Here is a 22,485-nt window from a genome sequence, read left to right on the forward strand (position 1 = left end):
AGGATCCAGAGGTGCCCTGCTCAACCAATCTGCTCTGACATTGTCTATCCCGGCAATGTGTTCCGCCCTGATGGAAATCACATTGCGCTCGGCCCAGCGACAAAGGCGATCCACCTCCGCCATAAGCCCCCTGGGTCGAGTGCCTCCCTGCCTGTTGATGTGGGCCTTCACCATGATGTTGTCTGTCAGAAGCACATGTCGATCCCTCAAACAGTACCTGAAATGTCTGAGCACTAACCTGGCTGCTCTCAGCTCCAGCCAATTTATGCTCCTCTTTGTCTCCCCCCTTGACCAAGAGCCCTGGATCACCTGGTCCTGACAATGAGCCCCCCAGCCTATCAGACTGGCGTCTGTTGTCACCGTGATGCGGTCCTGTTCCAAAAAATGGCAGCCCCTTTTCCATGTTCCTGGACTTCCACCAGCGTAGACATTAGAACGTCTCCCGGGACCCTGACCTTGAACTGCAACGTGTCCCTGCCTGACCTCTGAAACGGTAACATGAACCATTGTAGAAGCCTTGCATGAAACCTTGTCCACGGGACCACCTTTATGCAGGAAATCATCTTGCCCAGCAGAGATGAGAGTAACGCAAGCGGAACTGTCCTCTGTGAGCGAATCTGAACTACCAGGTCCTTGATGCTCTGAAGTCTGTCTGGGGACAAGAAAACTTGACCCTTCAGCGTATCTATTACTGCCCCTAAATGCAACAGCTAGTTCGTGGGAATGACATGACTCTTTCCCATGTTTATGGAGAAACCATGAGTCTGCAGACAAAGTATTGTCTCCCTCAAATCTTCTATTGCTTGTCTGTGAGAGACTGACTGCACCAAAATATCGTCCAGGTAGGCCTGAATTCGTATTGGACGAGCCCTGAGAAGCGCTCCTAACGCCGCCAGGATCTTCGTAAAAACCCTGGGGGCCGAGGCAAGGCCAAATGGAAGCGCTCGGTACTGCAAATGCTTGCCGTCGTAAAAGAACCTCAAGAACCTCCTGTGCTTCCGATTTATCGGAACATGAAAGTATGCCTCCGTAAGGTCTATGGAGGTCAAGAAGTCCCCCTTCCGGACATTCGTAAGGATTGACTGCAGGGAATGCATCTTGAACCTCCGATACTTCACATACGTTAATCCTTTCAGGTTGAGAATTGGTCGCAGCCCCCCCGAGGCCTTCTGGATGACGAACAACATTGAGTAATAACTGCTCCATTGTTCGTGAACTGGAACGGGCTCCACCGCTCCGATGTTCAGCAAGTGCTGAACCGCAGTGTCCATGATCTCTCTTTTTGCCGCATCTCGAGACCTGGGACATCGAAATAAGACCGTCGGAGGGGGTGCAAGAAATTCTAGTGAGAGACCTGATGAAATGGTCTCCCTTATCCATAGATCGGAGGTGGCTTTCTCCCACTGGTCAGCGAACAGCCCTAGACAGCCACCAATGGGAGCCTGATGCCTGCCGTCAGCGGTGTCTACTGAAGGAGCGGTTGCCCCTCCCCCGAAAAGGACGCCGTGACTGACCGCGGGACCTGCCTTTGTCAGAGGACCCCTCCTCTGAGTGATGATAGTGGCCCCACTGACCTCCCTGTGTTTGAAAACCTCTCTGATATCTGCCAAAGGCCGACCCCCAATAGGGACGAAAATAAGACTTCCGAAAGGAGGGGGGAAACCTGGTATCCCCTCTCCTTGACAAGGCTGTCAACACCTTCTTCTTCCCCTTAGTTTCCGTCAACACGGGCTCCAAAGCCTCACCAAACAACTTTGCACCTTTAAATGGCACAGAGGCCAATTGCCATCTGCGCTTTGTGTCTGCCTGCCAATTTTTTAACCAAAGAAACCTCTGTGCTGTGACCGAGGACGCAATCGACTTTGCCATATATTTTATGGAGGACATAGTGGCATCCGCTGTGTATTCCACAGCTGCCACTATCTTGTTGAAATCCTGATGAGTCCTCAGATCGGTCACCGGCACTTTCTCCTGCATTTGTTTAAGCCACAGGAGGATGGCCCTGCTGAAGAAGGATGCAGCTGTGGCCGCCTTATACCCCAGGCCGCCTGATGAGTCTTCGTGAGGGCCTGCTCCAACTTCCGATCCTCTGGCTTCAAAACTTCCTCAGGTTCAACCAAGGTGGCCGAAGAGGAAGCCAGGGCCAAAACCGGGTCATCCACCTCAGGCACTCTCAGGAGTTCCATCAGGTCAGAAGCCGTGTTAAAAAACCGTCTCTCAAGGGAGGACATGTTCGGTAATGCGGCCGGGCTTCCCACTGCTTCTTAATCATATCTAGAAATAATTGAGGGGCAGGAACTGTCTCCGTCTCCACCGTTGGTTCAGAAAAAAGCATGTCTGCAGGGTCCTGCTCTGGACAGGCGCCTTGTTCCCCTAGGAGTCCCTGTTTAGTAACCGCCTTAGCTATACTCAACAAGGTTTTAAAAAGATGAGGCCTGAACAGCCCTTTAAACATGGGCTGCTCCGGTAAAAAAACCTTCCTCCTCAGACAATTCCTGGTCCCATTGTTCATCCTCCATGGATGGGGAACTCTCCGCCTCTGATGGCGAATCAGAGCTGTCAGAACGCGACCCCATGTGTCCGTTCACTGGTTCTGTTTCTACCTGATCCCTATCCTGTGACTGGGCTTCCGCCCCAAGAACAGATTGTGCAGCTGCTTCTGAACTGCCACTCCTTGTCTTATGACAATGGCTCTTCGAGCCTTCAGTGGCAGCTCTCTGAGGTTGAGAAGCATCAGTGACCTCCATCTGGTCACTAAGTGAGGCATCCGACGCCATATTTCTAAAACACATATAGAAATAAAATTACATATAAGTAAGCACCTTTTATAATTCCATGAATTTAATTTTTATTGTTATTGTTGTTGTTGTTATTATTATTATTATTATTATTATTATTATTATTATTATTATTATTATTATTATTATTATTATTATCATTATTATCATCATTATCAGCTAAATCAGGCCTCTTCACTTCTTTACTCCAAAGGCCTATGCTGTACTGGAGGGCCGATCACCGAAACCCCATGACAGCCTCTTTTCTCTTTCTTCAGTTCAATTTTTTTTTTGTATTATTATTATTATTATTATTTTATTATTGTTATCATAACAAATTCTATGTAATACATATAAATGTCAATGTACAAGCCTCAATAACCAGTTACCATCTTTAGAACTCAGCAGCATTACAAGGGTTAATTCCCTAAACTGTTGGTCCTTTCCCTCTGCAGGTCAGAACACCTGCTCAAAACTCCCGAGCCATGCAGCCTGGAACCGCCTGCTTCAGGCTAAATCAGGCCTCTTCACTTCTTTACTCCAAAGGCCTATGCTGTACTGGAGGGCCGATCACCGAAACCCCATGACAGCCTCTTTTCTCTTTCTTCAGTTCAATTTTTTATTTATTTATTTATTTATTTATTTATTTATTGGTATTATTATTATTTAATTTTTATTTGTTTATTTATTCTTTATTATTATTCTTATTATCATATTATTCCTGTTTATTTTCCATATATATATATATATATAGATAGATAGATAGATAGAGATATAGATAGAGATATAGATATCTCATTCATGTATTTATTTTCATCATCTTCTCTATACATATAAGGCCAGCCAGCTCCCAAAATGGCCACCACCCTGGCTAGCCCCATGTGGCTTCCAACATGGTGCTCAAGAGCTTGTTCCTTCTTGTGCCTTCCCCACATATGGTGGGTATTCCAGCAAAGGCACCTGAAATCCGGAGCTTAAAATAGCAGCACAAACAATAAATAAATAAATTGGAGGCAATGTGTTCTCAAACTTCCCCCGCTGCTCTGATTCTCCCCCAAAGGAGTAACCATGTGGAATCAGCAGCTTGATTTAAATCTCCCGGTACTCACACCATGTGCTCCCGGTACAAACAAGTTAAAATGGAGACAAACAAAATAAACTTTCCCTGCAGCTCCAAATAATAGTTTCCCCCGCTGCTCTCCACACACACACACACACACTTTAACGATCCTCAGCCTTGTAATTAAACTCATCAAACACTTAAATAAGGTTCGCTCATTCCACTCAGCTTCTACATTTTCATAGAGGCTCCAAGAAAACTCATATTAATAAAAAACCTCAAACGCCTAAACAAAGATAGCTCATTTACTTACTCAGTTGATGCCATTTCAAAGAGAAAAGCACACATTTTCAAACTTCAACTCCTGCTAAATCCAAACACACAGGAGTAAACCCAGAAATTGTCCTCATGAGCTCAGGACAGAGTTGAAAGTGGGAGGTCTACAAAGGGGGCGTCTCTTAAGTTTGAACCCTGTCCATAGAGCCAGAAGACAGAGTGGTACCCATGCCTGGAGTCACTCCTTCTCATACAGGAAAATTACTAATTTTAAGCAAGATAGCAATAACCCTAAAATATAAGAACTTTATAAATTCCTCTGCCCCCCAATTGGCTTTTCTTCAGTTATGTGAATTTAACGACTTCTACTTGTTTCCCCCCCTTATTTCGTAAAGTCTATTTTGGTTTTGCTAACCATGGAAGGAGCAAGGACTGATTGCTATATTTAGAATCAATGTACCAGCAGGATCATAACCCATTCTTTTCAAGGAAATCATCACTATTTCAATGGGACTGTATTGAAAGTTTCATTCAGTTTATCTCCTCTGCATACACTCTAAAGCAGGGGTTTCCAACCTTGGTCCCTTTAAGACTTGTGGACTTCAACTCCCAGAGTCCTTCAGCCAGCAAAGCTGGCTGAGGAACTCTGGGAGTTGAAGTCCACAAGTCTTAAAGGGACCAAGGTTGGAGACCCCTGCTCTAAAGAAAGCATATATTTAAAAGAAAGCATTTTAATTATACTTTTATGGAATGCCATATCCATGTAGAAAAATGTGGAAGAAGAGTAGAACAGGACAAGATAGGAATGTTTTCATTCCTTTGTGCACAAAAAATTAAAATTCAATGATAGATGATTAAATCACTCATTAAAAATAGTATATTTTATTCTCTTACCTCAGAAATGTTTTTGCTTGTTCTAAATGAGGTGTAACAAGCAGAAAATCATCCGTTAAACGCATCAGTACTCTGTAATGTTAAAAAAAGGTTAATATCTTGATCTTGGATACATTTAAATTTTAAAGCAGGAATCCATTGTTCATAGTCTTCGTTTTTCAATTACTTGTATTAAAAGTAATATACATATTATCACTATTACATATTCTATTATCCAAATCTGCATTATAAAAAAATGTTCCAGTGCTGTAAATTAACCTTTCACCCATAAATAAAATTGGCACGCACACAAAAAACCAGTATTGTAATTTCTCATCATCTATCACAATGATGGATGAATCCAATTTCTGTGTTTAATTCCCATATGATGAGAAGCTGATTGGATTTGAATCTGGACAGAGGAATAATTTGGGGCACAAAAACCTAACTCAAGCTTTTCTGACAACTTAAGTAAGGATAATAGGATATGCTTCAGTTTTTGCAGACCTTCTCCATACCATCTGCCAGACCTCAGTGTCAAGCTGAAGATAAAAATAAAGACTTCCTTGGATGAAATGTGGCTTAAATTGTATGTGTCCACATAATCTTCCTGGCAGCAAAAATGCTTTGTCACTGCCTTTCTCCCTGATGGTTTTCAGACTTTTCAATTCAGGCTATGCCTTCAGAATTTCTGGTAGCTTCTCATCCAAGCACTATATTTATATATATATACATATATATATATATTATATATTTATATTTATTAAATTTCTATACCGCCCTTCTCCTGAAGGACTCAGGGCGGTGTACAGCCAGAATAAAAACACAGAATATATACAATTAAAAGAATTTAAAATGAAATATTACTATACGGCCGATAATTAAAACAATTAAAAATTTAAAATATTATTAAAACCCCAATTTAAAATCAACTATTTATGCCAGTCCTGCTTGAATGAATAAATATGTTTTAAGCTCACGACGGAAGGTCCGAAGATCAGGCAGTTGACGTAAGCCAGGGGGGAGTTCGTTCCAGAGTGTTGGTGCTCCCACAGAGAATGCCCTACTCCTGGGGGCCGCCAGCCGACATTGTTTGGCGGACGGCACCCTGAGAAGGCCCTCTCTGTGAGCGTCTGGTCGATGGGAGGCATAAGGTAACAGCAGGCGGTCTCGTAAGTACCGGGTCCTAAGCCATGGAGCGCTTTAAAGGTGGTAACCAGGATCTTGAAGCACACCCGAAAGACTACAGGAAGCCAGTGCAGACTACGGAGCAGTGGTGTTACGTGGGAGCCACGAGCGGCTCCCGTTACCACTCGCGCAGCTGCATTCTGGACTAACTGCAGCCTCCGGGTGCACCTCAAGGGCAGCCCCATGTAGAGAGCATTGCAATAATCCAGCCGAGGCGTAACCAGGCGTGGTGACCGTGCATAAGGCATCCCGGTCAAGGAAGGGACGCAACTGGCGAACCAAGCGAACTTGATAAAAGGCCCTCCTGGTGACGGCCGCCAGATGTTCATCAAAGGACAGCCGACCATCCAGGAGGACACCCAAGTTGCGAACCACCTCCTTTGGGGCCACTAACTGCCCCAACAGTCAGCTGCGGATGCAGCTGACTGTACCAGTGCCGGCATCCACAGCCACTCCGTCTTGGAGGATTGAGCTTGAGTCTGTTTCTCCCCATCCAGACCCGTATGGCTTCCAGGCCCCGGGACAGCACTTCGACCGCTTCGTTGGGGTGGTCCGGGGTGGAAAAATACAGCTGAGTATCATCAGCGTAAAGATGATAACTCACCCCGAAACCACTGATGACCTCACCCAGCGGCTTCATGTAGATGTTGAACAGGGTAGGCGAGAGAATCGACCCCTGAGGTACCCCACAAGTGAGGCACCTCGAGGGCGACCTCTGCCCCCCTGTCAACACCGTCTGCGACGGTCGGAGAGATAGGAGGAGAACCACTGATAAACGGTGCCTCCCACTCCCAACCCCTCCAACCGGCGCAGCAGGATACCATGGTCGATGGTATCGAAAGCCGCTGAGAGATCTAATAGGACCAAGGCAGAGGAACAACCCCTGTCCCTGGCCCTCCAGAGGTCATCCACCAACGCGACCAAAGCCGTCTCCGTGCTGTAACCGGGTCGGAAGCCGGACTGGAACGGGTCTAGATAGACAGCTTCCTCCAGGTGCCGGGGAAGCTGCCATGCAACCACACTCTCTACAACCTTCGCTAAAAAGCGAAGGTTGGAGACTGGACGGTAATTACCCAAAATAGCTGGGTCCAGGGAAGGCTTCTTCAGGAGGGGTCTCACCACCGCCTCCTTCAAGGCGGTGGGGAAAGCCCCTTCAACCAAAGAAGCATTTATAATCCCCTGGAGCCAGCCTCGTGTCACTTCCTGAGCAGCCAGTACTAACCAGGAAGGGCACGGGTCCAGTAAACACGTAGTTGCATGCAACCTCCCCAGCAACCTGTCCACGTCCTCGAGAGCCACAGAATCAAACTCATCCCAAATAACCTCAACAAGACGAGTCTCTGCCACCTCGGCTGGATCATCGCAATCATGATCCAAGCCATCACGAAGCTGAACGATTTTACCGTATAGATAACCGTTAAACTCCTCGGCTCGTCCCTGCAGGGGGTCATCCCGTCCCTCCTGTTGAAGGAGGGAACGGGTCACTCGAAACAGGGCGGCCGGGCGGTTATCTGCCGATGCAATGAGGGTGGAAACGTAGGAACGTTTCGCCTCCCTCATTGCCACTAGGTAGGTCCTAGTAAAGGACCTCACTAGTGTCCGATCAGCCTCGGAACGACTGGACCTCCAAACACTCTCTAGGCGTCTTCTCCGGCGTTTCATCTCTCTCAGCTCCCCGGAGAACCAGGGAGCCAATTGAGATCTACGCCGGGTCAGAGGCCGCAAAGGCACGACACGGTCCAAAGCCCCAGCCGCGGCCCGTTCCCAAGCTGCAACTAGTTCTTCAGTCGTGCCGTGGGTAAGATCCTCAGGAAACGGCCCAAGCTCCGTCAGGAACCTCTCCGGGTCCATCAGGCACCTGGGACGGAACCAACGCATCGGCTCCGTCTCCCTGCGGTGGTGAGCAGCGGTTCGAAAGTCTAGGCGAAGGAGAAAATGATCTGACCATGACAACGGTTCTTTCACTATGTCTCCTAAATCCAGATCATTTACCCACTGACCAGAGATAAAAATCAAGTCTAGCGCGCCTCCCCCAATGTGCGTAGGGCCATCAGTTACTCGAATCAGGTCCAAGGCCGTCATGGAGGCCTGGAACTCCTGAACCACTGTTGATGACAGGCCGGCTGATGGCAAGTTGAAATCTCCCAAGACCAAAAGTCTGGGAATCTCAACCGCCACGCCAGCAAGCACCTCCAGTAGTTCAGGTAGGGCTGTAGCCACGCAAGGAGCCAGGTACGTGATCAACAACCCCATCTGATTACGATGGCCCCACTTCACAAGGAGGGATTCACAGCCAGCTATCTGAGGAACAGTGGACTCCCTCGGCTCCAGACTTTCCCTAATCACAACCGCCACCCCCCCACCCCTACCCTGGGCCCTCGGCTGATGGAATGCACGGAAACCTGGAGGGCACAGTTCAACCAGGGGTACACCCCCTTCTGTGCCCAACCAGGTCTCTGTAATGCCCATAAAGTCCGCGGACTCCCTCTGAATCAGGTCACTAATCAGGGGAGCCTTATTAACCACGGACCGGGCATTGCAGAGCATCAGCCGTAGACCCAAGCTCTGAGGATCCAGACCATCCAGGGAACGAGTAAGGACTGGGGGGCCACAGTATAATAATTATTAATGGTAATAAAAAAACTTCCCAAATATCTTGCCAACACCTTAATTTTGCCAAAAATCCTGATACACTGCAAACACATCAAATAAACTTTTACTCTACACACATCTAAGAAAGGTTGTATTAAGAACGCTTATCCCAGCACCACATACATAGAAGGGAAAATGCCATCCCTCCCCAAAGTCTCAAAATAATTTAGTTTTGGGTCAAAGCGGGAGAAGAGGATAAATTTATTGTTGGCTCTTGCACTCTTTATACAGGGATCCACATATAGGCAAAAGTAGGTGCCCTTGATGTGTTTTAATGGCCTGGAATAACATGTCAATATTCACTTGTAAGAAAGACACAAATATAGGATGTGCTTATTGCTTGATCCAGAATGACTTGACTAAGTGCTGGTCTTTTATTTCATTTCATGATGCGCTTTTGAAGAAAGAAACTCTGCATTCTTATGTGTGTTCCAGAAAATCTGGTTTGGCATTGTTTATAGCAAAAGATGACAACCTTTTATTCTTTCATATTCTGAAATGGATTCTGGAAGGAGTATTTTGCCAGAAATGCCATTATTTTTATGAAGTGCTAGCAAAAGAGACTTTTGTCAGATTCCTAGAGACAATCAAAGAGCTAAAATTCCCAGGTCTGCTTGAAATGCAGATTTGAAAATAGTTTACAATCTGATGCAGATAAATATGGTTATTGGAGAGGTGGCAGTAGTGGCATGTGTCATTGCATAACAAATTAGAGACATCATGCAATCGACACAATATAATTTGCATAAATTTGATTTCACAGTAACACATGAAACATTATCGCTTCAACCTATATAGAATTTGCCTTATTGTTTCTCAACTTACATCTGTTGGATTATAATTTGAGACAGAATTGGAGCAGGGATGGGCTCTGAGCTCCAATATGCTTGGCAGACATGCAGGGGGAAATAATGCTGGGTAATCCCTCCATCTCCTTTTGTCCTTAATTGGAAGAGTTTATGCTGGGCTTTATGTTATTATCTAAGTGATGAACGATACTTAGCTTTTATAAAGATTCTAGCACAAGAGAGTTTGGTAATGGCTAATATGCCAAACAGCAGAATAACACCTCACCCGTCCTTTTGCACATTGCGCAGTAACTTATTCTCCATGTCTCCATAGCAGAGGTTGCAAAGCAGAGTTGATAAAATGGAGCCCTGGGGAATTCCACAGCGCTGCACATAGTACCTGAGAAATGCCAAGAACCAAAAGTATGCTGTCATTAAGAACTCAAATCTGGTAGCAAAATGAAGTTAGTTGGAATAAGGCTGATCATTTCACTGCAATAAGGAAGTATTTTCTGATGGGCAAATTGTGTATCATATGAGAAACATATGACACTGACAATGATTTCCCTGTAAATAGAATGAGTAAATGGGACTTGAGCTGGAATTTTAATGCTGGGCTTTTCTATTAGGACAACATTGCTCTTTTCTGCAGATCTGAATTTACATATACCTTACAACTGTGACAGAACATTTTAAAGGACCTTAAATTCACAAATCCCACTTTCTAATCAGTTTTGGAAACTATCTATTAACTATCTGAAAGCTACTACAGATCTTCAGAATTACAAGTTTGAGAAAACTTCATTGGGTGAATTTATCTTCCACCCTGAACAAAAGAAGAATTACAAATTTAAGAAGTAAAAGAATTTGAAATAAACAGCAAAGAAGTTGAGTAAGGTTTTGATCTTGAAAATATATGAATGGATTAAGGGTCCAGATAGATTTGGGTTGCTGATTTTTACCCTACGATTTTGCAACTCACTATAAACAATAAAAAAGTTCTCATGGGGGAACAGACCTATTTTGGCTATTCTGGCTATTACAAGTCATAATAAAAGATAAGTGAAGATTTTAGGAATTGGATAGTAGAATGGCCTAAAGCAGAAGAAAAAAAACATATAAACACTGGGATTTACAAAATGACTTAAAATATTATAACATCAAAAATATTAAAGAATCTAGTTATGCCAATAGGGAATGCTATTAATAAAAATAACTTCTCAGGCACAATATTCTGCAATATACTCTAGGTCTTTGCAAGATTTTTGGTGGTTTAACTTCAGTCAGTCACCATCTAATACTAGGCAAAGATTTAAGGAAAGGGGGGGGGAAGGAAATGGAAGAAAAGATCTTGAAAAGTTATTTTCAGAAGACTTTGCCTGCCTAAATTTTTTCCAAGTTTTCTAAGGAAAAACATCATGCACTCCTTAATTGCCTTCTCAAAGATGATACTATTTCATATGGTTCAATAAATTGCATATGCCACAAGTCCATAAGTCTTTTTGGGAAAGCCTTCGAGGCACTACAGGGGAGCTGCATAAACAGACGGAGCAGGGCATGGAAATAAGAACATATATAATTATACTTGGTATGTCAAGAAGAAAACGTACATAAGCCAGTGGTATGTTTGGAAGCATTTCTTCTTTCACATTTGTAAATTGATTTCCCAATCCAATGTCTGCCACCATTTGAATAAGCGGATTCATCCCCATCCCGTGTTTAGATGCTCCTCTTTGTCCAGAGTTTACGTAAGTTCATTCCTGCCCTCTAATCCCTCCTGTCTCATCTCCTAAATGCTCTACGTTTGCCCTCTACTATATCCTAACCTATGTTTTAGATAAATTGGTCTTTCTTCAATCAACTCTTTTTAATTTTTTTTTTTTGGAATAGAATGAATCCATAAATGGTTGACATTTCAGGACATATCTGAACAAATTCAAGAGGAAAGGCTGGCTGGCTAAACTCAGAGTGCTCTGAGGTCAGAATCCATTTAAATCCTGGCAGATGTTCTGGCTTCTACCCTCAAGAGGGTTAAGAATGATCTTTAGAAGAAAGGATTATTTGAAAATCACACAGCAGTGACTGTAGCCGAAATGACTTGAAAATGAAAGGACTTGGGGGGGGGGAGAAAACAAAGAGCAAAATAATAAAATGCCCGTGTGTCACCAAGAGAAATAATCATTGTTGCTTTACACGCCATCAAAAGTGGCAAGAATAGTAATTGCTAAAGAAAAAAATCAGCAACAACAGCCTAAATAGTTCTGTTAATCTCCAAAAAAGAAGACACCAAAGCCTTTAATCCGTGTAGAACTTCATAGCCCACTGACAGTTTTGCAGCCTTTGACAATAGCTTCATTCCCTCAATTGTACAATGGAAATGAAATAATTAACGTATCTGACAAGAGATAGGCAGGTCGAGAAGATAAATGTTGCCAATTCAGCTTCTGCACACAGCCTAGTGAAGAAATGCAAAGTTCCTTAAGGTCAATAAATCCTCCAGCCTAGGGGATTGTAGATTCCTTAGTTTAGAACAGAGGTCTTCAAACTTGGCAGCTTTAAGACTTGTGGACTTCAGCTCCCAGAATTCTCCAGCCAGCTATGCTCTGGTTTAGAAAATGGTTGAGTTAGAACCATAGAATTTGCCACCAACTTTAACCATTTTAAAAAGTGCAGGCACAAATTCATGGCAAATCAATGGCTCCTCTCCAGGATGATTATATAATATTTCTTGTAATAAAGGCAGCAGGGCTTTCAGTAATAATTGCTAAAGAATATGGGTGGGAGGCTATTCAGATGCTCAGCCTCTGGCTCTCAGGGGCCACCTAGTGGGCCACTGTGGAAAAAACTGAAAGGGTTTGGGGCTCTTACTCTACTGGGTTCTCTTTAAACTCCTGCTCCAAGTTGCTAGGTGGAACATTCTTATAACATTTAGAATAAACATGTACCTGTCCTTAATCTTCAGGATATTATTATGGATCAATTGCAAGAAAAACTCACGGAGGCTAGAACTGCTTTCCTTCAGAAAAACACTCTGCAGTAACAAAAGGAAAAGCAAATATAAAAACAGCCCAGGTAAAATATTCTTAAATGACACTTGTGCATTTTGGGGTTGCCAAATCAGTAAATTGAATGAAGAAATCCCCCCTCCTACTTTGCGGTTAATTACTGTCCCTTGATAATTATTGCCTACTTTATTAGGAAGGAAGGGGGAGGGGAATGTCATTGCAAAAGGCATAAATCATCTTCTGATGTGATAACAAGAAGCAAACCAAATTAGGCAAAATAAGCCCATGCACATCCATGTAACCCGGGATCATATTAGCCCCCCTATAGTTTTCAACATGGATTATTTGCAACATGTATGGCCAAACATCTAAGAACCTCTTGTATATTTAAAGGTCCAGTATGTGGTCGTAAACAAGAAAAAAACTTGTTTAAAAATTAAAAATACTTATAATCATACTCTATAATAAAATAAGAATAAATAACCTATAATAAAATGAGGATAGCCATCAAAAGGACGCTGTATGTTACTACCATCTAGTGGCAGTAATTGGCAATAACATCCAATCAGCTATACTAAGGTAAATTCCAATAAGCATTACGTATGTTCACTGTCAATTGAAAGGGAATTAATAGAACACTTGAATGAACCCCATTTAAGACTATATAAATGTGCAGTTCAAAAGGTATAAATTTTACATATGCAAATGTTAAGGTTTCTTATAAATTTCCCTTTGATATTTGGAATAACTTAGACATCTTTATACCCATTAAGATATATTGAAGCATTAAAGAAAGCAAGACAAAAACCAGAAGAGAAAAAAATGAGGCGAGTTGAACTTTGAGCCAGGCTTGTAACTGTTTAACATTTTAAGATACAGTGAGAGGCAGCTTTCAGACTTGCAAATCAAGTCTTCTCAGGACCGGAGTGTTTAGATTGAAAAGCATCTCTCTGAGAACTTGCTGAAAAACAGGCAGATGTTTGTAAATCCTTCTTTTCAAAAATATAAATTCTAGCTGCTAAATTACCTGTTCAACGATTATAGCATTTCTCAGCGAAGTGTTCTGTTGAAGGTGAGATACAAACTGTTTCATTCCATCTATAAACTCATTGTAAGTTGAGACCTGTAAAAACATTCAAATTAAGTTATTTTAACTTCAGAAAAGACTATAACATATAAGGTAAAACAGGAAAGGGTAACATATCTGAGTAAAAAATTATCAATAATTTTCAGACATAGAAATTAAAATTCAAAAGATTTCTCTGATAATGCCCATGATTAAAAACATAACTGGGGTGAAAAGGGACTGGCCATTTAGTTTGTATCAAACAGAATGAAAAAAGCTCTCTTTAAAACTTAAAACGTATCTAAAAAGTATAATTAACACCACCGGATGTTATAGAACATTAATAATTTGGAGTCCAAAAAATGGCTATACTGTTCTTATAGCCCATATAATGACTGCACTGACCCAGAGATTGTATTGTATACCTTTATACATTTAATTGCTTTAATGTTTGTAATTTGTATGGCTAGTTGGGGGTGGTGGTAACTGAAAACTTCCCAGTCATGAATGTATAAATTGAAATATATAAAATGAATAAATGAGCAAACAAATAAATATACAAACAAACCAAAAGTCATTCTGTATGAACACCATGATAGAAATTACATTTATTTTCAAAGTATCAAATTAAAAAGGAAAAAAAGACATTAAAATCTTAAATAATTGCAAAATATTTAACACCCACATCCAGGAATCAATTATTTAGCCTAATTGATGCTGCTACTTGTAGAAATTAGGATATAGGATACATCAATTCTGGTGGCAAAAAACTATTTGAGTCCTAGAAGCGAACATAACTTTAAATATAAATATGAACATATATAAATATCCATAGGGAAACCTTCTCACCAATACTCTTAGCACTGCTTCATTTTGCTTCAAGCTGAACATTTGCAGAAAGAAGTAGCACAAAAAATACACAGAAAAAGAAAGCTAATGCTTACTATAAGAACCACACAGAAAAGATGTTGCTTTAGTTAAATTTTGCTGATAGAACAAGGAATAATTTTATTAAAAGTATCTCCCTAAGAAGCATGGCTTGTAAAATTGGACCAAAACGCAGGAGATCTACAGAAAGGATTAAGTAAAGTTTTTCACAAATAGCCTCAGTGAATATAATTATACTTTTCTGGAAAATCCATCAAAAGATCCTCTTTCTGCTGGCTTTATTCAAGATCAAAAAGCTACTGCAGCTCTTATCTTCTACAAAAGTTGAACATAAAAGAAAATCCACTTCTTTCTCTTGCAGAGCAAGAGGAAAGGGCAGGTGGTTTTTGTCAGCATTTGCAAAAGCCTGTTGCACATAAGGAAAACCACTGCAAAGGCTACAGTGGTAGTTGTAACCACAATGGCCAGACCAAAATCCACGTAAAACTCCAAGGGTAATTATCATGTTATGATTTATCTAGTACAGGATGTACAGATTCTGTAAGGATCACAGATATACTAGTAATCTCTCGAGGGCCACCTTCTTTGAGTTCTCAGGTGAACAGAGCAATCTTTATCTCATCAGGAACGCCTAATTCTTTGGGGAACTTAGTTTTTAGTTCCCTGGAGAAATTCTTGCTTGTGAAGAATGAAATCCTTTTCATCCCATTAGCTGTTCAAGAGGTTGGAAACCCAAAGGAAAATGGACTATATTAAAATTGCCAAAGAAAAGTCCCAGAATTTCCTTTCCCACAATTTTGATCAAACACTGGTTAACAGTGGCAAAGAAATACCTCTTCTTCATGACTCTGCAGTTGGGCTAGAGGAAAATGTGAACAGTATTGAAAACTGCAGGGAGAGTATCAAAATACCACTGAGTTTGCGTTGCATTATGTGACCTAGCACATTTAAAGAATCCCACTTTACTTTTGTTTAGTAATAATGGGGAACCCTCGTGTCTCTCTTACATGTCTTCTGTAATATTTCTTTATACATCCATTTCCAGTCCTCATGATTGCTGCATAGCGTCGTATGCTGTAAGTGGTGTTCCTCTCGGGTGCAAGAGCCTGTAAAATCACTTCTACCAGTTTATCATGGGGAAGAGTGTCGTAAGCACCTGTGACATCAGCCTGGAAAAGAAACGGAGGCAATTTCTTAACTTTCAAGTTTCAAATGTCACTCAAATTAATGTGACAACACTAGAAGAGTATTCACTCACAAAAAGTTGATAAATTGTGCAATTGTCATGATTTTCAAATAACATCAGTGGGCATAATGGCCGAACACTTATAATTCTCCAAAAAAGGGGAAAGTAACAAAAGGCAAATTTTCATTTTATGTATTCAATTTCTATAGCACCCCAACTCAACCAAGTGATTCTGGGAGGCTTTGGTTTGGTTAGGTAATTATGCTCACTTTCAGTAAAGAATGGAGATTAACCTTCCCTCCAAAAAGCCTTCATTATTGTATTTTGTTTTCAGAATGGCTGAAGAAAGTTACGAGGTGACTATAGGGAGAGGAACTATATGCCCTTGTTGTTGCCGATCTCTGATTTCAATAAAAACTATTAGTCTGTTCATCTGTCTATAAATGCCCTGATTTTGAGACAGAGAATGTAAAGCTTTCAAGCATTTTTGTGGAATTTGTACAAAACAGATATATTTGCTAGAGGACGTGGAGAATTGCAGGGCAAATTTTAGGCTGTAGGTTTTGTAGGACCTTTTCTTTTTTCTGGAACCCTGAAGAACAATTAAATTTAGAGGTAAATTATCATCTAACGAATAAAATTTCTACAAAATAGAAATTGGATAACACAATTTTTGTGAACTAAGAAGATTGAATTTTCCTTTGGGATGAAAAGGGAATGTGTTTGATTTCATTGCTATCTTGATGAAAATCCACGTTTTTCTGAGAATCCCCTTAATTCTACTCTCCTGTGTATGTCTAAGGTCATCAAGACCATTTTCCATCAACAGGAATCAACATATTTGGCAAGATGAGAATTAGTTTCCAATTACCAAATGTATGAAGGTCAACATGTTGCCTTTATACACAGAATGTTAGTTGCCAATCTTTTGTCCAACTGTAGCACTGTTTGATGCAGCCTTGTTGTTCTTTGCTTTGTTCTTCTTTCTAAGCTTCCTGGTTAATCTGAACTATGATCCTGCAATTGCTTCATTATCTCCTATGTTGATTCACTTCAGATAAGCAGCTCCAGAGCTATTTGTCATGAAGCCTCAAGGAGTTGGGAAGATCTTTTTGACCACCTTAACAAGATATGAACTTTTGTGATCAATTCCATTACTCTAGTGATCAAGAATAAAATACTCCAGGCTTCCAAGAAACAAGACTGTATCCTTAACAAAAGAAAAATGCTGAATTTTATCAAAAAGGAGGCCCATTCACAAAGTGAATGACAGCTTCTATTTTTTGAACATACCTTCACAAAGTAGAATTTAGGCATTTCAGCATACGATTCCAAAACCTTTGAAATGAACTTCTTCCACGTTATGTAAATGTCATCTTTTCCAAACACAGTTGAGCCAAGTAAAATAGGGTTCTTCAGTCGTTCATAATTAAGAACACTAAATACATTTTTAAGCCGCATATTGAAATGTTGGGCCTAAAAAAGAATTAAAGAAAAACAATTAATTTCAGCAATATTAAGTGCTTCTCTCATGTCAAAACATGAGAGCATAAATTATTCAATGTTAGAAAAGAAGGAAAGAAGCTTCAAGAAGCTTTCTTAATGAGTTGTTGGAAAGGGCCCAGGAAGAAAGAAAAAAATAATTACAAGCATGTAATTAAGGAGCAAGCGTGATGGGTGCATTGTGCAAGTACATGTAGAAGCTGAGGTCTGTGTGAAAGAGAAACCACCTGGGTCACAAGAAATCACTCTTAGCTAATACAACATTGAACCTACTTTTGAAAGATTAAAAAGGAGATTTATTTTTCAGGGACATTCATTAAACATTTCCTGCATGAAGAGGTATACACTGATGGTATTTGGATAGTGCTCTACTGAAAGGTGTCTCAGCAGCACCTGGTTAAGCTTGTCTAAGGATGGAAACTAAGAAGGGCTGATCTAGTTAGTATCTGGATAAATATCCTCCATGGAATAACCAAACGTGCAGGTTAAACTAGAAAATTAAAAATAAAAATCTCTCAGAAAGGGTTGGTGGCAACCTATTACTACTACTACTTTTTTTTTGCAAAAATACAGAAGAAAAAAAGATCAATTACAGATGTATCATTAAATCATCAGGAGCTGAACTTGATTTGAAAAAAAAACAACCTAATCTTTTATTGAACGATTATAAAGGAATTTAGAAAGGACTGGGGAGGGGGGAAATTTATTAAATAACTCTTATGGAATGGCTTACTAGCATAATTATTGTCCAGAGATTGAAAGAAACCTGAGAGACAAAATCATCAAAACAACCCCATCTTGATTTTGTTTAGTATAAGATTGGAGAGTAAGAAACTTGGACTATTTTTTCAAGATTTTATTATAATACCTTAACCAATAAAGTTAAATGCTGATGATATGAAATTGGACTTCTCAGTCTTGGGCCAAACAGAAGATGCTTCCCTGGAAGGAGAAGATTGGTGACCTGAAAGTCTTCTTAGATTTCCTGTTGGATCATAACCTTTTGGTGTTGTGTTGCTTTCTATTTTACTGGTTAGAAGTTACATTATTCTTTGAAAAATGGGCTTGTTTTAAATTATTTTAAGCCACAACGGTTATATGTTTGGGCAAGTACAGAATGATTGTCAAATTAATAAATTTTTACCTCATGAAAATTAAATAGCAGAGTGAATAGCAGAGAACATACATCTTGGGATTTCAGAAAAAGCACATTTTAATCAACCAATGAAGCTACAAAGAATCTGAGGGCAAGATGAGTGAATGAGGAGAGAAGTCCAAGATGTCTAAACTCAACTGAATGAATAAAAGGGAACACAAAGTCACTCAAGACAAGTAAAGCTGAGTACTCAGATCTATAAGCAGCATAATGAAAGCCACTAGTTTCCAGGTGAAGTTGACAAACAATGCAAAGATCAAGTTGGGCTTAAAGGAAAAACAAGAGAAAGAATAGACATCTTAGTTGAGTTGACATAATGACACAAGCTGTCAGCTCCCCAGTGCAATCATTTAAAAATAGGAGTAGGGTGGATAAGGATTTCATTTCAAAACTGAAAAGCATTTCAAAAGAATTATGTTACCTTACGAAAAGGCTGGATGAATTGCAGTTCAAGTGCCAAAAGTGTTTTCAGAGATTCTCTAACTAACCTAATGTCAGCTTTGGAAGCCATACTAGGCCAAAGGCTTCCATGCGCTGCCACAATTCTCCTCTGTGGGAAAAGAGGGGAGGAGGGTGGTAGTGCAAGGGATGATTAGACATAATAACATTTTCTGCCGGTCAAGGTCAGGCTGGGTTCGCATCTGAAGAAGGAGTGGCTGAAGTGATGCTTCGACGTGGGACAGTTGAGGATTGGAGCATGCGACCAGCAGAGGGGTCATGAGGGTGGAGATTTTGGGGTTTGTATTACTGAGGGATGAACCGGAACCCCCAGTTTTGGTTTTCCTCCAACTGTGCCAGTTTACCTATGCTAGTAAAAGAACTTTGAAAGATGTTGATTTCGGACTCTTTTCTGCAGGAGGGGTTTTCTGGAACGTTGACATTAAACTGAAACTCCCTTTTGATCATGGTGGCACCCCCCTCCCTGGGGGGCTACTAGGGGTACTGGGCCAAAGCATCTGCCAAAACCCCGAGGTGGTGCGAGACCCCAGCGAAAAAATGGAGAGGAAAGAAGAAGTCCTAGAGGGGGCAATGGGGCCAGAGGCTCAGGAGCTCATCGATATCAGATTCTCTCCATCGGAAGACGTGCTACGGAGCCTCGAAGCTGCAGAAACTGCTCGAGAGCTAGGAGCATGGCCCAAGGAATCTGATTCCTGGAGAAGTTGCCATTCCGACCCAACGCCTGAAAGAGGGCCAGAGGTGAGGTCTCCGGAGGAGCGTGGCTTTCCCAGGTGAGCGGAATTCCCCCAACCTACTTTCCAAACACAATGGAGAACTAGAAAACCTGGGGGATTGGGAGATTCAATGGAATGGAGTCTGCCTACCCCAATAAAATCCCAGTCGCTTGCAGATCTCCCAGAGTTGATGATGCAACTCATCAACAAAACCCTGCATAGCCACTTATATAATGGGGTTCTTGTCTACTTAGATGACATTCTTATATACAGTGAGAATATGGAAGACCATATAAAATTAGTTAGATAGGTCCTGAAAAAACTCCTAGCTGCCAAACTATACGTAAAGCTGTCAAAATGTGAATTCCATAAGGAATCCTTGGACTACCTGGGCTATTGGATATCAAACCAAGGGATTGAGATGGACCCAGGAAAAGTAAAAGCAGTACTGGACTGGCAACCACTACACACGCGTAAACAGCTTCAAAGTTTCCTGGGATTTGCAAACTTTTACCGTCAATTCATCCCTTCTTTCGCAGAGGTTGCTCTCCCGTTGACAGAATTGCTAAAGACTGGTCCGTCTCCTGGCAAGCCAAAACCTAGCCAGCCCCTAGCTTGGACAATGAACTGTTAAAAATCCTTTGAGCAGCTGAAACGCCTGTTCGCAATGAAACCCATTCTCCAACACCCCGACCAAAGTAAACCATTCGTGGTTCAAGCAGATGCAAGCTATGTGGCCGTAGCAGCAGTCTTAATGCAAAGAAATGCCCAAAACGACCTAATGCCCTGAGCTTACGTTTCTAAAAAGTTGACAGACACAGAACGCAGATGGGTGGTTTGGGAAAAAGAAGCTTTTGCTGGCCCTCCTCTCCTGGAGGCACTTCCTGGAAGGGGTGAAGGAACCGTTCAAAGTGTGGACAGACTACAAAAACCTCGAGGCCCTAAAGACCCCTCAAAAACTCTCCTCTAAACAGGCTCGATGTGCTCAATACTTCAAACGGTTTCACTTCAACCTTAAATACATCACAGGGGGGCAGAACCTACTAGCTGACGCCCTCTCGAGGAAGCCTCAATTTGACAGCTGACGAGAAGAGATAGTGCACGCTATGATTTCTGAAACCCAATCAGCAGGCCAAGCTCGTACTCGACCACAACCATGCCGTGGTGCCAATGTCCCACAGGGCAGGTTATTGACGCAACTAAAATCAGCCCTTACAACAGATGCCTGGCTCAAAGACAACTTAACCGACTTGACCCTAAGGGAAGGACTAGCTTGGAAGGGGAGCAAGATTTATGTATCATCCAGTATGCGACTCACGGTACTTCACAAAAGTATGACTCTCAGCTGGGAGGCCATTCTGGGTTTTTGAAAACCCTCCATTTGCCTAGAAGACAATTCTGGTGGCCGAAAATGAAAGCTGATGTAGAAGACTATGTGAGGAGCTGCCTGCGCTGCCATGAAAGCCACCTGCGCTGCCATGAAATCCAAACCCAGGAAGAAATTGCTATGGATTTCATCATTGAGCTCCCTGCCAGCGGAGGCAACAAAGTGATATGGATGGTCATTGTTTTGTTTTCCAAACAAGCCCACTTTACCACGTGCAGCGGGTTACCGTCAGCGAGGAAATTGGCGAAATGTTCGTGAAGCACATTTACAGACTACATGGAGTTCCAAAGAGGATAATATCAGACCGCGGGGTCCAGTTTACGGCCAAGTTCTGGAGGGAGTTCCTAAGGTCCATTGGGTCATCCCAGGGACTTAGCTCTGCTTTTCATCCTCAGACTAATGGGGCGGCAGAAAAATTGAACTCGATGGTGGAACAGTATATTCGGTGTTATGTAAACTACCAGCAAGAAAACTGGGCAGACCTGTTACCTTTTGCAGGAGTAGCATATAATAATGCCGTACACAGTAGCATGGGGTTTAACCCCTTTTCGGATAACCACTGGCATGGATTTTGTGCCGATGCCTGAGCTCCCCTTAGAACCTCCCACTTCCATGTCCCTGACAGACTGGATGAACTCATTGAAAAAAGGGTGGGAAGACACAAAAAAAAACCTTGGCGGAAGCAGCTGAAAAATATAAAGCCCAAGCAGACAAACACCAATCCCTTTAACCCCCTTTTCGGGTGGGGGATAAAGTGTTTTTGTCTACTAAATATTTAAGATTAAGATTACCTAGCAAAAAATTCGGGCTTAAGTTTTTAGGTCCTTTCCCCATTGTGAAGGTAATTAACCCGGTAACTATCCGGCTTAACCTCCCTCGAATATTGGGGAAGATACACCCGGTGTTTCACAGTAGCTTATTGAAACTGGCTAGGGAATCTAGGTTGAGACCCTTACCAGCTCCCCCCACCTCCTTTGGTAATCCAGGGGGAGACCCACTATGAAATTAAAAAGATCCTGGACTCTAGACTATACAGAGGTCGCTTACAATATTTGGTCCACTGGAAGGGATACCCATTGTCTGAAGCTACTTGGGTAAAAAGCTGGGATGTAAATGTTGATGCTCTAATCAAACAATTTCATGATAAATCCCCTGACAAACCTAAAGGTCCTCCTTGGGGTAGGGGGAGAGGGGGTTGGAAGGAGAGTTAGTAGCGTTAACCCCATTTTGGGTTTGTCTGTTTTCTTTTCTAGGAAGTATTTTCTTCCGCAAGAGGGGACGCCTGTCAGCTTTGGAAGTCATACTAGGCCAAAGGCTTCCATGCGCTGCCACAATTCTCCTCTGTGGGAAAGGAGGGGAGGAGGGTGGTAGTGCAAGGGATGATTAGACATAATAACATTTTCTGCCGGTCAGGGTCAGGCTGAGTTCGCATCTGGAGAAGGAGTGGCTGGAGTGATGCTTCGACATAGGACGGTTGAGGATTGGAGCATGTGACCGGCAGAGGGGTC

General features: G+C 42.0%; 1 protein-coding gene across 3 annotated transcripts in view; it reads right to left on the reverse strand.

Moving 5' to 3' along the window:
- Positions 1-22,485, reverse strand: part of TERT (telomerase reverse transcriptase) — a 59,060-nt gene that overhangs the window by 26,079 nt on the left and 10,496 nt on the right. For all 3 annotated transcript variants that reach the window (XR_009154437.1, XM_058177312.1, XM_058177311.1), the window contains 6 exons: positions 17,053-17,235; positions 15,581-15,742; positions 13,647-13,742; positions 12,560-12,645; positions 9,901-10,014; positions 5,008-5,079 (listed from right to left, as the gene is read on the reverse strand). Coding sequence is in view for 2 of the 3 variants with exons in the window: in XM_058177312.1 (XP_058033295.1) it covers positions 5,008-5,079; positions 9,901-10,014; positions 12,560-12,645; positions 13,647-13,742; positions 15,581-15,742; positions 17,053-17,235 (713 nt within the window). In the remaining variant the exon portion in view is untranslated. The remainder of the gene's footprint in view (positions 1-5,007; positions 5,080-9,900; positions 10,015-12,559; positions 12,646-13,646; positions 13,743-15,580; positions 15,743-17,052; positions 17,236-22,485) is intronic.

The sequence above is a fragment of the Ahaetulla prasina genome, chromosome 3, assembly GCF_028640845.1.
Source record: "Ahaetulla prasina isolate Xishuangbanna chromosome 3, ASM2864084v1, whole genome shotgun sequence".
Lineage (NCBI taxonomy): Eukaryota > Metazoa > Chordata > Lepidosauria > Squamata > Colubridae > Ahaetulla > Ahaetulla prasina.